The 17,451-nt window shown below is 44.6% G+C and overlaps 1 protein-coding gene across 1 annotated transcript; it reads left to right on the plus strand.

The window, feature by feature from the left end:
- The first annotated feature begins 254 nt into the window (after nt 1-254).
- Nucleotides 255-6,592, plus strand: LOC118097140 (neuropeptide FF receptor 1-like). The gene is made up of 3 exons (XM_035139804.2): nt 255-552; nt 1,700-1,799; nt 3,316-6,592. The coding sequence occupies exons 1-3, from the start codon at nt 255-257 to the stop codon at nt 4,205-4,207; spliced, it is 1,290 nt and encodes a 429-aa protein (XP_034995695.1). The 3' UTR covers nt 4,208-6,592.
- Nucleotides 6,593-17,451: the final 10,859 nt, after the last annotated feature.

Below are 17,451 nucleotides of genomic sequence, written 5' to 3' on the forward strand. Positions count from 1 at the left end.
AGCCAGACAAGGGGAGGTTTGGGCTGGAAACAAGGTAAAATGGGACAACGTACAGTTTGGCCCCAGGACAGGATGTTGCCTATGCTCTGGGAAACACAGTTGTTTCAGCAATGAAAAAGCTGAAACGGAGCCCTTTCATAATAGTAGCATCAGCAGGTGCACCCTAATTTTGTACCTGAAAGGCTCCCCTTATTCAAACCATCCACATTAACTTGTGATTTCTCCTTTGTATTTCCCAGGATTATTGCCACACTATGGAGACCCCTGAAGGCAACACTAACCAAACAACCTACTCCTTGGGAAATACCAAAAGGAACATGACTTATTCCCCATATTACTCACACTCACCACCTGTTGCTGCCATCTACATTGTCGCTTACCTGTTCATCTTTGCCTTGTGCATGGCTGGGAACAGCCTGGTTTGTTTCATTGTACTGAAAAATAGCCGGATGAGGACAGTCACCAACCTGTTCATTCTCAACCTGGCCATCAGTGATCTGCTGGTGGGCATCTTCTGTATTCCTACCACACTAGTTGACAATTTGATCACAGGTAAGCCAAAAGGTGTGGGGGGCATAGGATGGCTAAGTGCAGCCTCTTGGTTTCCGGGGGGAATTTCATCTTCATGGCCCCTTGCAGTCTTCCCAGAAGCACCTGGTTTGCTGTGGGTTGCATGGACCTTTGTTTTCTTATGTTCTTATGGGGAAAGAGAGAAATGTTCCCTGATCATGTGTTGGATCCAGACTAAGTTGGTTGCACTTACTTCCCACTGGATTCAAGGGGGCAAGGTTAGTCAGGGCTTAAATTCAGCCCCATTTATTCCAAATGAAACTAATTTCAATGGGTTACTTGTATCCAATATTAGTCATACTCAGAGAAGACTCACTGAAATTAATGCACATGACATAGGTTTAATGGATCTACTCTACATAGAGCTTAGTTGGCTACAACCTAATTGGGCTTGATCCAACCCCATAACACAATGAAGGGTGGTTTAGAAATGTAATTATTTGATGGTGATGATGGTGGTGGTGTAAGAGCTGATTCACTTCCATGCTGAATGTTGACTTGACATCATGATAAAACAGAAAGCTGCTTGGAAGGGTGGGGCTTTGAGTAGAGAATAATAGTAATTATTATTTATTAAATTTGCATATTGCCCTATACCCGCAGGTCTCAGGGCGGTTACAACATAAAATCACAAAATAAAAACACAAAATAACATAATCCTCTTTGAAAGCCACCAAAGTTAGTGGTGTGTGAGTGAATTTACATAGTTTTGGCTATGCACAGTGTGAAGAAGTCCTTGTTTTTGTCTGCCATGAATGCTTCAACATTCAGCTGCATGGAGTCCACGAGGGTTATGAAAGGAGGAAAACTTTTCTCTATCCACTTTCTTGATGCCTGCATAATTTTATACACCTCATGTTGTCTCTTGCATGCCCCTTTTTCTAAATGGCCAGCAGGGAAAAGATTAAGCATCATTTCCTCCTGCTGCTGTGCAAATCATAACCCCTTTAAGCTGCTTCTCACTTTTTGAAAAGCAGCTGAGCCATGCTGGAGATGTATTGGTGACGAGATTTTCACAGTGGAGAGACTACCTGCATGTTAAATAGATAGAATCAGCTGGTAAAACTAGCCTCTCTCTAATGTCTGCTGAATTCTGTCTCATGGCCCCCAACTGCTTGCTTCCTCCTAGGATGGCCTTTCAGCAACAGCATCTGCAAGATGAGCGGGCTGGTGCAGGGCATGTCTGTTTCGTCATCTGTCTTCACTCTGGTGGCAATCGCTGTGGATAGGTAAGAAGAAGGTGAGGTCCTAAAGCAGGAATGGGGAGCAGGTAGCCCTTCAGGTGTTGGACTCCAGCTCCCAACAGCCCCAGCCAGCATGGCCAGTAGAAAGGGATGATGGGAGTCGTAGTCCAGAAACATCTGGAGGGCCACCGGTTCCCCACCCTTGCCAGACAGGGAGAGCACACAGGTTTGCTGTGGGATCAAGCTCAGTTCCCATGCATGTTTTGGGGGCAAGGAAGAAGGAAACTGATGCCCACCACCCTTCTTTCAAACAAATGAGCAAAGTTCCATAGGTCAGATGCTTAATGTGTCATAAGGTGTCCGTTCTCAGTTCAGTGGATAGGACTGGGTCAGCTCACCCATATGACCTGTCCATGGGAACTGTCACTTGTCCCATGCAATCACTGAGTGTGTCACCCACCCCAGCAGCAGTGACCAGACAATCTGTGAGCCGTGGCGAGGGAGGCTTAGGGGGTGGAGATGCTGAAGACCTTGAGGGTATTTGCTTGGCCCCTTCCTGGTCAGAGTCCTATCCTGAGGCCAGATGATGCTAAGTGGAAACAATCAGAGATGGAGCACTTTATTAAATGAAATATAGGTGTTTGGGACTGCCAAATTTATTGTGACAGCAGTCCTCCTGTGTTTTAAATAGTTGCATGACTGACCGCAAAGTAGCAGGTCTTACCCACTTGCTCCATCCTCATGTTGGGCACAGAGTCAAGGAGCTTATAAAGCTGCAGGACTGAAGGAAAGTGCCAGTGACATGCTACGATGCAGGATGAGACCTTGTGGGATGGGAACTTGTGGTGGCACCCCATCTATGGAATACAATGTATTCACTCGTCTGTGCTAAAGGTCAATGCATTCATTTGCCCAGTCATCTGATCAACACTCCATGGTACCTCATTTCACTATGGTACCCTCTAGCAGTTGTGAACTTCCATTAGCCCCCAGCCAGCACAGATCTGGAGGGCATCAGATTGGTGAACACTGGATTAGAGGATTCACCCACCCTATCCTTTGCATGTAGGTTAATATTGTTGAGTATGAGCGGTTGGGGGATAGAGATAATGTTTGAGGTAGCGAATGAGTGTTGTGGTTGCATAGAATGGATGGTGAATGAGACATTGAGTGGGTGTATGAATAATGCATGTTATGTGGGTTGAAATTTTACATTATGCTGCCTTGTAATGCTCTCTGATTTCATTGATATTATTAGTGTGTTTATGTATGAATATTTGTTTTGCAAATCACTTGATATGGAATTTATAGTGTTTTCTGAATTTATATTTATTTACCTAGTGTAAACCACTTTGACATCTCAGACAGGAAGCTGCCTATAAATGCAAATAATAAACAAATCATCTTAAATTATGGTGGTTGAGGCCAGCTCAGACTCTTCATCTCCCTGCCTCTCAGAATGGCCCATTTTGGCCAGATAGAAAGCATATCCTTTTGTTCCTCCGTTCTTGCATAGTAGTCATTCCCCTACTTGTATTCTTCCTCCCTTTTTCCTCTGCAGGTTCCTCTGCATTGTCTACCCATTTAAATCCAAGCTCAGCCTCTTCCAGGCACTCAACGCCATTGCCATCATCTGGGTACTGGCTATTACCATCATGTGTCCCTCTGCTATCAAGCTCACAGTGGCTCAGCAGGAGGACAGCTACATGGTATACAATGGCAATCAGAGCATGACCTACCCCTTGTATTCATGCTACGAGGCTTGGCCAAATAGTGAAATGCGCAAAGTCTACACCACAGTGCTTTTTGCCCACATCTATGTTGTCCCGCTGACCCTCATCACATTCATGTATGGCCGAATTGGGCTCAAGCTGTACAGGTCCTCAGGTCCGGTGAGTCAGCACCAGGTAGTTTACGAAGGTCAGTGCAACCTGGCGGTTTCTAGAAGGAAGGTGAAGGTCATCAAAATGCTTGTCCTCGTGGCTCTGCTCTTCATGCTCTCCTGGTTACCCTTGTGGACACTGATGCTGCTCACGGACTATGCCAAGCTGGATGAGCAGCACATAAATCTGCTTGCGAGTTACGTTTTCCCCTTTGCACACTGGCTGGCATTCTCCAACAGTAGTGTCAACCCCATCATCTATGGCTACTTCAATGAGAACTTCAAGAAGGGCTTCCAGGCAGCCTTCAAACTCCAAACCTGCTCTGATGAAATGGTCCATCAAGGGGTCTATGCCGAGCGGACAACCGTCAGCACGAGTGGATTTGGTACCCGGAATAAAATCTTCACTGATGGGGAATCCTCCAATTCAAAGTGCTTGAAGAACCTGCCCCCTCAAGCTCCTTGTGGTCCACAGGCTGAACATGGCCAGGGACAAGGACCAGGAATACTGCTGCAGGATGTTAACGACATCACACCCCTGAGCAAAGTTTGCAAAGCTTGGGATGCCTGAGAAGGGTTGAATCAGCAGAGATTTTTCTGGGATCATTTCCATTCCTGCATTTAGATTTGCCTCCCATGAATGGATGGGGATATTTGGGTGGCCTCTCATTCATAATTTCTGTGAACTGAGCAGGTTGTGGGAGTTCTGTCTGTCTACAATTATTAGAAAAAAAACATACAGAGAGAATTTGTCTTCCCTTGCCTGCCCCCAAATCCTGTATCAGAAGCCCAAACAAAGATGGATTTTAAAAGAGAACAGAATTTTTCATTTATTATTTCCCCTGTTCAGCCTGATGTTTTATTTTTCTTTCTATCTTTAAAGCATATTCAACACACATTATTTCTCTCAAATAATTCCAGGCACTGTAGTTTTTAAGGGTTGCTGGGAATTGTAAATTCTGTGAGGGGTAAACTACAGTGCTCAGAATTCTTTGAGGGAAAGAAAGTGCTTTGAAAGTGCTATAGAGGTACAATACCGGTATGTACGCAGACTTCTGTCTTCAAGTCTGGCATTCTTTTCCACTCTTCCTGGGTGCATATTGGGTGAAAAAGGAGGATTTGGATACGGAACATCCAAGCTCTTCTCATCTGCCCTGATATGCCCTGGACATGTCACTTTTTATACCCCCTATGGACATGGAAGCTCTGCTGATGGTACATCTGCACTGGTGGATTTATTTGCCAGTGTGTGATGGGGGCTTCATTCGGAGCTCAAGTGCCAACCTAGTGGTGTGACAGCATGTCTTAAAGATCCCATGACCCATCAGAGGCTGCAGGATAGTAGTCCAAGTGGTTTTGTAAATATTTTTCTGCCCAGTTTTGGACATTCAGATACCAAGTGTATAACACCAGAGATGTTGCTAGATATTGAAAGGATTTTGAGCAGGGGTCAACAGAGCGCAAATTTGCAGAAAACAAACAAGTGATAATTTATATGCGCAGGTGTAGATTTCTGAGCAGCTTTCAGAGAAAAACCAACAACTTTCAATAGAGAGTATTGTAAAGAATGAAAGCGGCTATTGTTGTGTGAAGAAGTTAAGAGATTCATGTTGTGGTAAATATAAAGGCACCCCTGACTGTTAGGTCCAGTCGCGGATAACTCTGGGGTTGCGGTACTCATCTCACTTTACTGGCCAAGGGAGCTGGCGTACAGCTTCTGGGTCACGTGGCCAGCATGACTAAGCCACTTCTGGGGAACCAGAGCAGCGCATGGAAACGCTGTTTACCTTCCCACCGGAGCGGTATCTATTTAACTACTTGCAATGGCGTGCTTTCGAACTGCTAGGTTGGCAGGAGCTGGAGCCGAGCAACGGGAGCTCACCCCGTCACAGGGATTTGAACCGCCAAGCTTCTGATCAGCAAGCCCTAGGCTCTGTGGTTTAGACCACAGCGCCACCCGCGTCCCCATGTTGTGGTAACCTTAGTGCTAATGCTTAGCAATGTCAAGAACAACACTGCTTTCATGTTTCCAATGAAGCAGAAAAAGAATCTCAGTTACTTGTACAGCCTACAACATAGGGAAGTTAGAGTACTGGGAACTGGAGGCTATGGCTGTCTGGAAGGGACTGGAACCTTGTACCACTGAAAACTGGTTGTCCAGCACCCCGTTCCCAGCTGGCCTCCTGGGCTGTCTCAGCCTTGACATATGCTTTTTGGAGCTAACTCCCTGGAGTGCTTGTAGGCTCATACTGGTGCAATGGGGGATAGTTGGATAGGTTTTGCATGCAATCTTGCCAGCCCCAAATACAGTACCCATCAAATTATGTTTGTACACACACACACACACACACACACACACACTTGTGCAAAAGGAGTTGTGAGAATGCATGGCACCACATTTTAACTCACACATTGAACTTGTGTCAAAACTACGCAAACTTCATTTTATCCTCCCAGTTTGGAAGTCAGGGGGAACTTTCTCAAGGCAGATCATAGAATCATAGAATGGTAGAGTTGAAAAGGACCCCAAGGATCATCTAGTCCAAACCCCTGCAATGCAGAAATCACAACTAGATCATACATGGCAGATGGCCATCCAACCTCTGCTTAAAAACCTCCAATGAAGATAGTCCACTATTTTTGTTATAATGCACATGCTCTGCCAATATTTTTATCTGATGCCATTTTGGGAAGTATATTGTTAGTTATTGTAGTGCATCGTTTAATAATTTTTCAGTATTCATTTGTACTGTGACTGTGGCACAAAGGTGGGATATAAACAACTCATTCGTATCAATAAAAAAGTCATTGCTAGCAAGATGGGCTGATAATTACATGGAAATTGGACATTCTCATCTCATAGAATGGGGATGGCTCACACTTTGTCAACTGAAGGGTATATGTGTGTCTATGTACAAGTCATGACATAACTGTAGCTGGTAACTCATTAAAATAAGAGTACAAAATCTCATTGCATATCCTGCGTGTTTTGTTTGTGTTTGGCTAGAATAAGTAACATCTCCCCCCCCCCTATTCCTTTTCTACAGATCCCTTTTAGACTTTCATTGCACTTTGATGAGTTTCACTTGACCTCAGAAGATTTTTTTTATGGGCAAAGAGAAAGAAGATAGGATTTAGGGCTATGAAAACTATGTCTGCATACATACCATACATTTAAGGCACACTTAAAGTAGACAGTGCCCAAGAATCCTGGGAACTGTAGTTTGTTAAGGAAACTGGGAATTGTAGATCTGTGAGGGGTAGACTACAGTTCCTAGGATCCCCCCCTTTGGCAATGGAGCTTTAAATGTATGGTGTATATGCATCTACAGAAGCAAACATTTAGCTGTGCCAGTTCAACAGCAACATCAGTTCTTTATGCTCCTTGCCTTCTCTCCCCGCCCCAGTCCCAATGAGCAATAGTCACCATTGATGGAGTGGAAACTGGAAAGAAGGGAGAGAGGGGTGCCTGTGAAGTGTGTGTGTGTGTGTGTGTGTGTGTGTGTGTGTGTGTGTGTGTGAGAGAGAGAGAGAGAGAGAGAGAGAGAGAGAGAGAGAGAGAGAGAGAGAGAGAGAGAGAGAGAGAGAGAGAGAGAGAGAGAGAGAGAGGGCAACAGCGAGAGAGAGCGTTCTGGGATATATAGGGGAAATGTGGTTAACAGTTAAAAAGAAAACGCTGAGTTTAAATTGTAACAGAAGTGCTTTTCTGCAGCTAAAATGTGATTTGGCCTCTTGTTTTAAATACGAATGTCAAAGGGGTCCTCAGAGTGATTTGAGAATTGCATGCCCTTGCAATGCCTTAATCAGCTTGCATTAGTTACTCAAGTGAAAGGAAATTGGCTCCAGCCAGTTCATAATTATGCCAGTGGTGCTCCAGACGCACTGCAAATCAGTTCCTCCTCTGTGCTCCACTCCTTCCTTCTGCTGCCCACAGCTCTTTAGGGATGTGTCTGATTACCTTTTGTGTTGAGTCTTCTCGAAATTCACACCCTTGATCAATGAACTCTGAACAAGGGGAGGGAGGGAGATAGGTGTTGGGATCAGAGCCGTGGACATGTAAGAGACAGAAAGAACTAGGGAAACACACGAACTCGCTTTTTGGCTTTCTGACTCAGTATAAGACAGCTTCCTATGTTCCTAAGTATCACCTTTGGGGATGGGCAAAAATGGCACTGGGACAAAAGGGTTGATCTCCTACCCCTCCAGTCCCATTCAGGAATGTGCTCTCTCCCTATGGCTGCTGTTTGAAGGAGATGAGTTCACACTTTGCGGTGGTTGTCATGTCTAGTTCAGCCTTGAGCAAAGGGTGAGAGAGTGAGCCATACTATGGTACTTTCAGGACCTTGGTTATACTGCAGTCAGCAGGATTAAATTGTGTGGGCCTGCGCACACACCATGCATTTAAAGCACACCCACCCAAGAACCTTGGGAACTGTCTCACCAGACAGTTACACACGCTCTGGTTATCTCCTGCTTGGACTACTGCAATATGCTCTATTGAAGGTGACTTGGAAACTACAATTAATCTTGAATGTGGCTGCTAGACTGGTGACTGGGAGTGGCTGCCAGGACCATATAACACCAGTCATAAAAGATCCACATTGGCTCCCAGTATGTTTCCAAGCACCATTCAAAGTGTTGGTGCTGACCTTTAAAGCCCTAAACAGCTTTGGTCCTGTATACCTGAAGGAGCATCTCCACCCTCAACACTGAGGTCCAGCTCCGAGGGCCTTCTGGCAGTCCCCTCATTGTGAAAAGTGAAGATACAGGGAACCAGGCAGAGGGCCTACTTAGTTTTGGTGCCCGCCCTGTGGAACGTCCTCCCATCAGATGTCAAAGAGAAAAACAATAATAGGACTTTTTGTAGACACCTGCTTTGGGAAACTTTTAATGTTTGATGTTTCATTGTGTTCCTTTATATTTTGTTGAAAGCTGCCCAGAGTGGTTGGGGCAACCCAATCAAAAGGGTGGGGTACAATCAATCAATCAATCAATCAATCAATCAATAATTGCTATTATTGATATAGCTTACCCCCCCACAGAGCTGCAATTTCAAGCACCCTTAACAGACTACACTTCCCAAGATTCTTGGGTGGGGGGTGTTATGCTTTCAAGCATAACTGCCATTTCCCATGGATGATAAGTTGGTGGGTATCATATGACTTTCTTCCACCTTCCTGTTTCCGTCATCCACAGATTTTTAATAGGCTTGCTGACTTGCGCTGTGCTATTTTCAAAAAGTCTATGTCATAAGCTTCATGGATGAGTGGGGATTTGAACCTGGATCCTCCTCATAGCCTTAATCATAGCCTCTAACCACTACACCAAACTGCCTCTCCTTTTACAATGCAAGCTGTACCCTCCCCCCACCCCCGTGCCTACAGGCTTGGGTCAATTTTACACCTGCCAATCTTATATTGATGAGTCACCAGAAAAGCAACATTCAGCTGCTGATACTTTCAGATGTAGTGCAAGTTTTGAATATGGATTGGAGCTGTAAATAGCTCTTGCACAGTTAGAAGTATATGAACAATTGCTCATTCACAAATGTTGCTACCATTTTGGGAAATACATTATTGGATGTTCTATAGATAGGAGAGCAGACCAGTAATGTGCTTAAACTTCCCTTGGAAGCCAGAAAATCGTGTCAGTTAAAACAAGGCAAAAGTGGGTCAGGTCTCAGCATCAGCCTTCTTTTCTCTCACAAGCATTTGTGAAGAATTAAAAAGCATTCCCTGTTCGCTTCAGGCTTTTTCCTGAAAAAAATGAAGTTGGAGCATGTTCAGAGGTGATGTCTTGCTGAATCTCCTGCAGAACATTTTATGAGCTAGCAACATCTGGCCCACCCATGAAGCAAAGTGGGGCAGCGGATTCAGCCTCCAAGGAATTCATTTCCTGCTGCTAAGACACACTCCTTGGAGGCTGGCTCTGCTGCCACCTCAACAGCCCCAGCCATGCTGCCTTTACAGTAGCCTCTTGAACAGGCATCCTCAACCTTTGGCCCTCCAGATGTTTTGGACTACAATTCACATCATCCCTGACCACTGGTCTTGTTAGCTAGGGATCATGGGAGTTGTAGGCCAAAACATCTGGAGGGCCGCAGGTTGGGGATGCCTGCTCTTGAAGAATAGGGAGGAAATGCCAGGGTATTTGGAATGTCCTGTGCTCTGCACCCACCTGGCATGATTCAGAGCGCCTCCCCAATGGCCTTTGATCCCCATTTCAACCTTCAGGTAAGATTGATTTGATCCCCCCTTATTCCTGATGTAGATCTTTCCTTACCCCTTCTTCAATACCTGCCAAGTTGCTGTCGGAGAAATAAGGGACCGGACTGGAAGTAGCAAACCGGAAGTAGTGCTGCCGCCATTTTGGAACTGGGCGGAGCATGCTCAGAAGTGACTTTTGATGCTGCTTTGCCCAGTTCCAAAATGACCGCTGCACCAGAAGTCGCACTGCAGCCATTTTGGAACTGGGCAGAGCAGCATCAAAAGTCGCTTCTGAGCATGCTCTGCCCAGTTCCAAAATGGCCGCCGCGCCAGAATAAACCGGGGGGAAAATCCATTTTTTTTGCTAGGAACAGCTGGAAAAACGGGGATTTCCCGGGGAATACGGGAGACCTGGCAGCTATGCCCTTCTTCCCCAGCTGGCAGGGGAAGGCACCATTTTGTGGTTTGCCTCAGGTTCCAAATGTATCAAGTCAGCCCTGACTAGCAAGATGCATGTTTAGTGCTGTGCAAAAAGTAAACTTCCCTTCAATTTCCCAATTCTTTTTCTTTGCCTGTGATAAAGGCAACCAGTGTTCTGAGTATGTTTTTCTTTCCACTAAATATTTAACCAACATTGCAGCTTCCCTGGGTGTCTGTAACTTCCTGGCAGGAGTTACCTCATGCTGTCTTCCCCTGGGTTTAAATTGGGGAGGGTGACTATGGAGATTGGTGCACATAAGAGTTTTATTTTTAAGGGAAGTCCTTCCTTTTACCTATAAAAATAATTCTACACAATTCCTTTCAAAGTAAAAAAAAAGCCTCCTCACAAACAACAGTTGTCAAATAGGCAGTAGGCGGGCCCTGCCCTTCCTTCTGCACTTACAGGAATTCAGGAGATTTGAGGGTGTGTGGGCACCTAGGGAGGCTGCAGAGTGCATACCAGCAGAGAGATGATTTGCAGGATGAAAGAAAGGACATTCACAAACATCTCTTGGCCACCTGAAAAGTCAGGTGAAAGCAACCAAAATCCTACAAGAGCATTTCTCTCCTGCTCAGCCATTTAAGAATGCAGTTTCTTTTCTTGTTACTTGATGGAAAATGCTGGGGGTTGTGGGTGGGGGCAGGGATACACAAATATTTTTTTCCCTCACAGCAGTAATGCATGTTATGGAAAGGGGCAGGTATTGTGGGATCCCTGGGAAGTCCCATTTAGTGTCAGGGCTGGGCAGCAATGTTAGGTGAGTCAAGAATGGGAACCTGTTAAGTCACAAGACAAGTTGGTACTGAAGAACAAGTCAGAGCAATGAAAGAAACAGAGCTCATGTCACTATTTTAGATGAATTCCATTACACACTGGCAAATTTAGGTTTGTGCCATGAATGTGGATGAAAGTGCTTTTGCACTTTTGAACGACATACCCACTTAAAGATAAATTAGGGCTGCCAACATCTGTGGTTCCTGCGAGTCGGCCAAATGTCCAGAAAAACCCGGATGTATGGCAACCCACTGGGGAAGTGTGTATTTTCATGTAAAAAATAAATAAATAAAAATTCTTGGCTCAACAACTTTTGACAAAAATAAAAATAAAAAGCAACCCTAGATAAATAAACATAAAAGCAGCCTTTTTGGTAAGGAAAGTGAGAGGGAAATGCAGTAGAAAGTGCAGTACAGTATAAAGATTTTTTGACAGAAAGTCATATAAACCTCTGTGCAAAGAAATAAGGATGGTATTGCTGCTGCCTCTCTCCATGGCATCTTCTGGGTCAGTGGCCTTTTATTGGCAGCAAATATTATTTATAGGTAATCTGTAGGTAATCTTTACTAAAATGAAAGAATGATGGACAAAAAGAAAGAGAAAAACAATGATGGTAAATTTTCTTGCAGAAATACAAATGAATGTGTTTGAGATATTTTGCTAATTGTTATGTACGGATCCTGCGGGAGGCAGTGGAAGACAGGCGTGCCTGGCGTGCTGTGGTCCATGGGGTCACAAAGAGTCGGACACGACTAAACGACTAAACAACAACAATGTACGGATCCTAGAACAATAGGCAAGTAGGATCCTAGAATGCAACAACTGATTGGCCTGCAGGAAAAGACCAATCAGGCTTCAGGAAGGAAGCAGAACCAGCCAATCAGACAGGACTCATTGTGTAAATAATGTATATAAAAGCCTGAGGTTTGGGGGGCATTTCATTCACTGTTTTACAAGCTGCAATAAAGAGCATGAAGTCACTACAGGAGTCACTCCGAGTATATTTCACTAATATTCTCCACTCTGAAAATTATAATTGCACTGCAAACGGACAAGGGATCATAATCACCATTGGGTATTATAGACCCTTATTAAGCTACACAGCAATTAAAATTTATAATTGCCACAGTATAACTATAGGCCTTTAGTCACATCATTTTAATTATTTTAAGAGATGGAGGCTGTTGATTACACCGAGGTGACAAAAAGTGTGTGTCTTTAATTACCTAAGCACTGCCTTTGGCTCTGCGAACTGATTTTCATTCATTTTCATTTCAGATTTGGAAGAGGGAGGAGAGAGGAGAGATCACTTCTTGGATGGTTCACACCAGACGCTACAAAAGAGAGGCAGGGGAAAGAATTGGATAAATGAAAGGTCCATCAATAGCTATTAGTCACTACAGCTAAAAACAGAACTTCTATAGATAGACTAAAGGTCTCTCTCGGAGTGTGGGAGGCTGGATGCTGCTACCATCCTGCTGTGCACTGGGTCCCTTGCCTGGAGCACTAGTTATGAATGAATGATGGAAACGGAGAACTGGGATAATGGGCGTGCTTCTGGGGGTTCACTCAGCATGGCAAGTCCTGTTTTTCAAACTAATGTTACATCCTGCTTTTGCGGCACAGCAGCTGTGCAAAAACACTCCTGCGCTCAGATTCTCACGTCTCCTCAGTTATTTGTAAAGCACTGATTATGTGGCTGGATAGAACAGGAAGAAAATAAGACGGTCACCTGGCTCAGGAGCAGCCAGTGCATGTAGCGTCACATCTCAGAAGAGAATTGTATCATGAGGAGATAGGATGGCTCTGTCATCAGTTCTCCCTTGAAGGCCTAAAACGCCCAGACCTCGCACTGCTTGCTATTAGTACAGTGGTACCTCGGTACCACGAGGAGGAATTAAAGAACCTTTTAATGAGGGTGAAAGAGGAGAGCGCAAAACATGGTCTGAAGCTCAACATCAAAAAAACCAAGATCATGGCCACTGGTCCCATCACCTCCTGGCAAATAGAAGGGGAAGAAATGGAGGCAGTGAGAGATTTTACTTTCTTGGGCTCCTTGATCACTGCAGATGGTGACAGCAGTCACGAAATTAAAAGACGCCTGCTTCTTGGGAGAAAAGCAATGACAAACCTAGACAGCATCTTAAAAAGCAGAGACATCACCTTGCCGACAAAGGTCCATATAGTTAAAGCTATGGTTTTCCCAGTAGTGATGTATGGAAGTGAGAGCTGGACCATCAAGAAGGCTGATCGCCGAAGAATTGATGCTTTTGAATTATGGTGCTGGAGGAGACTCTTGAGAGTCCCATGGACTGCAAGAAGATCAAACCTATCCATTCTGAAGGAAATCAGCCCTGAGTGCTCCCTGGAAGGACAGATCGTGAAGCTGAGGCTCCAATACTTTGGCCACCTCATGAAAAGAGAAGACTCCCTGGAAAAGACCCTGATGTTGGGAAAGATTGAGGGCACTAGGAGAAGGGGACGACAGAGGACAAGATGGTTGGACAGTGTTCTCGAAGCTACGAACATGAGTTTGACCAAACTGCGGGAGGCAGTGCAAGACAGGAGTGCCTGGCGTGCTATGGTCCATGGGGTCACGAAGAGTCGGACACGACTAAACGACTAAACAACAACAACAACAACCTCGGTTTATGAACACAATTGGTTCCGGAAGTCTGTTCATAAACTGAAGCGTTCATAAACTGAAGTGAACTTTCCCACTGAAAGTAATGGAAAGTGGATCAATCCGTTCCAGACGGGTCTGCGGAGTACTCAACCTGAAGCGTACATAACCTGAAGCATGGGTGTAATTGGTTCCGGAAGTCTGTTCATAAACTGAAGTGTTCATAAACTGAAGCGAACTTTCCCATTGAAAGTAATGGAAAGTGAATTAATCCATTCCAGATGGGTCCGCAACATTCGTAAACCGAAAATTCATAAACTGAGGTGTTCATAAACCGAGGTTCCACTGTATCCCATACTTGTAGGAGTTAATGTGAATCTGTATATTCCACATTTTTTTCAGTAGAAAATAGCAGTATGTCACATGGTTGGTAAAGTATGAGAAACAATACACTAACTGGGGAGATCAAAGTCTGAAACCAGCTGGCCAGTTATCTTTCATAGATAAGGCATCAATTTGGCTCATGCTGTTGCCTTCGGTTCAAAGCCATGAGAATAACTTACAGGAGACCTCCCTTTCCCCCAGAAATGCATAGGGAATGTTACAGTGATGATAGTCCATGTGGATGCGACAAATGTGCCAGGCAGCCTTGTCAGCATAGTGCAACACTATATAAGAGGGAGCCAGGGAGCTAGAGGGGAAAACACCCCTCCACCCAGCTGAAAGGCAAGACCCAGAGCTGAGGGACCATGTCCTTTGCTGTCCAAGAGTCTGAACAATTGAAGGAATGCTTGACAGCCTGTTGCTTGGCTTGTAAGCTACCGGTAAGCTGGCACAGTGTGCTGTTTCATGCATTTATAGAAGCCAGGTCTAGTCATTGGGGTTTCCTAAGGGCTAGCTTTGCCCCAGCCACACTGGGCGGCTTCCAACATATCTATAAAAAAAGACAATAAAAGCTTCACTATACAGGGCTGCCTTCAGATGTCCTCTAAAGTTTTTAAGTTGTCTCCTTGACTTGGGGCTTGCATAACTCCATACCCTCCAACATTTCTCCGATGAAAATAGGAATGTCCTAAGGAAAAGTGGGACATTCCAGGATCAAATCAGAAACTGGGATAGCTTCTGTAAATCTGGGATTGTCCCTGGAAAATAGGGGCACTTGGAGGTCTGAGATACAACTTTCATTGATCCTGCATTGCACCCTCCTGGAGAGTTTTTGCCTGGTTGAACCCTGCATTATTGAACTCTGATAATGCCTTTTGGTTTCCTGAATAGAGGCCAGAGAGTGGTGGGCAGGCATCTGTAGAAGGTAGCCAGCTGTACCAAGGTAAGATTTACATGCATTGCTCGCTCTGTCCACTTTGGCCCCTGGCACCAGCCACTACTGGCAAGCCCAGGAAGGAATGTAGCCCTCAGGCTGAAAAAAGGTTCTCTGTCCCTATCTATATAATCTCTTTTTGGCTGGAAATTCCAAAAGTCACTGCAGGAAAGGGTGACATGAAAACCAATGCATGTCATTTTCTTTGCTCAGAGATGGCTATGGAATATTTAGGGCTGGGCTAAGTTGTGAATCAATGTGCAGGCCCATTTCCAAGAAGGAGGAAGATGAAGATGAATCTAATGACTGGCATAGCTAAGTTAAGATCAGATACAAGCACAAGGTGTCACCATGACAATAAGAACCATTGCCTTTGGCTTGCCTTAAACATGGGATTGACATGAATCACACCATCATCCGCAGTCTTGTATGGCTCCTACCATGTGGCTGCCAAGTGCAGAACTGAGGCAGGAGATGGGGGAGAGAGAATGTCACTCAGCCTTAGCTGCTCAGACTTCCACTGAGCATCTCCCTTGTCCCAGGCTCTCCTTTCATCGCAAAGTGAAAAGCTAATAAATGTCACCAAGTCTAAGCTGATGAGTTCACGAAGGAAGTAAAATGCCAGGTATTGCTCATGGTACTGTCAATTAGCCCACAATATTGTGGTCTTCAAAAAAAAGTGCTTAGAACAGATATAGATATAGATCTATTTTATCCTCTTCCTGATTTTGTCAAGGAAAGGCTTGGAGAAAGAGTCTTCCAGAAACTGTAGCTCCAAGGAGGAGGTGGATTTCGAAACTAGTCTTTCCCATGGGGGTTCATCAGCATGTGAGCCTCTGCCACCAAACTCTGATGGCTGGGGCAAAAACTCTTTAGGGGACCAAGAGAACCCCGATGAGAGATCACCACAGCTGTAATACACTTCATCAGAGACAGCAAAACAAGCCATGGTGCTGGGTTCACATGTGATGCCAAACCACAATTGAAGCAGACCAGCTATCAATGCGGAGTCAAGTCACAGTAATATAATATACAGTGGTACCTCGGTTTACAAACACAATTGGTTCCAGAAGTCTGTACTTAACCTGAAGCATACTTAACCTGAAGCGAACTTTCCCATTGAAAGTAATGGAAATTGGATTAATCTGTTCCAGACAGGTCCGCGGAGTACTCAACCTGAAGTGTACTTAACCTGAGGTATGAGTGTAATTGGTTGCTGAAGTCCGTACTTAACCTGAAGCGTACTCAACCTGAAGTGAACTTTCCCATTGAAAGTAATGGAAAGTGGATTAATCCGTTCCAGATGGGTCCGCGGAGTACTTAAACTGAAAATACTCAAACCGAGGCGTACTTAAACCGAGGTATGACTGTAATATAACAGTTGTGGTCTCCAACTCCTATCATGCAGCAGATCTGCCTGCCACCATCAGTTCTCCTGAGAAAGGCATTCACCACCCTAAAATGTTTCCATCCTTCAGCTAACTCTCTCTGCTTCTGACCCCATCCCCAAAAGGTATCCTATGTTCCTTCTGCACACCTCACAACAATCTCTCCACTGGGGTTAGTGGAGAGTGACCTTTCCCAGATGCTTCTGATTTTCTCATTCCAAACATTCTAGAGATTCCAGCATGAATAAGCCATCTTCTAACAACTTGCTACCATATTGGTTACTGTTGCCATTAATGGACAGTAACATTTTAATCCAATGTCCAAACTCTAATGAAGGCCAAACAAACCGTGGCGTTGGGCTCAGACATAATGCCAAACCATAGTTGAAACAAATCAAGCTAAGAGCAGACCATGGTTTGTTAGGAGTATACCAAAAAAAGCTGCTGGGCATGGTTCGAATATAACACTGGCCATGGCTTAATGAACCATGAATTAGCATTATGTGCAAACAAGGCCAGTAACAGAGCACATGGGTTCACAGGTGCAGTACAAAGCATCTCTTGTCTACATTTTTATAGGACTTTAAAAAGTTGAAACCTGCCTAGCTCACATCAACAGACAGTTAGCATTAGACCAAACAGAAAGGAAACAAAGAATGCCAACTATCTGAAAGACATTCTTCTCCAAGAAGCCTTTTCCTTTCACACACAAATCCTGCCTGAGCCTGTGATCTTGACTGGAAATCGGCGATAACCTTCCCCTACCTCCCAAGGGAGCTGAAACTAGTATGATAGAGGCATTGTGGAATGTAGGAGGCAAATATCCCTATTGGACCTGGCAGATTGCAGACTTGTGCAGTGCTTCTGAAAGTTTGCAAAGCCTGTCTGATCAAAGAAAACAGTAGGACAAAAATGTGTGTGCGTACATATCCTGGGCAACAATAACTCTAATCATATATCATAACATTACTATAACAGGTTTTTTATACCATAACATTTTTAAAGAAGCTTTGGGCTAGTTAGCA

The sequence above is a fragment of the Zootoca vivipara genome, chromosome 14 (assembly GCF_965207765.1).
Source record: "Zootoca vivipara chromosome 14, rZooViv2.hap1.1, whole genome shotgun sequence".
Lineage (NCBI taxonomy): Eukaryota > Metazoa > Chordata > Lepidosauria > Squamata > Lacertidae > Zootoca > Zootoca vivipara.

What these genes read in the sequence shown, in the direction of transcription:
- LOC118097140 (XM_035139804.2), top strand. Translation starts at nt 255, where the DNA reads ATGGAGACCCCTGAAGGCAACACTAACCAAACAACCTACTCCTTGGGA. An exon ending in AGTTGACAATTTGATCACAG is followed by an intron (nt 553 to 1,699) that starts GTAAGCCAAAAG and finishes GCTTCCTCCTAG; the next exon opens with GATGGCCTTTCAGCAACAGC. An exon ending in GTGGCAATCGCTGTGGATAG is followed by an intron (nt 1,800 to 3,315) that starts GTAAGAAGAAGG and finishes TTTCCTCTGCAG; the next exon opens with GTTCCTCTGCATTGTCTACC.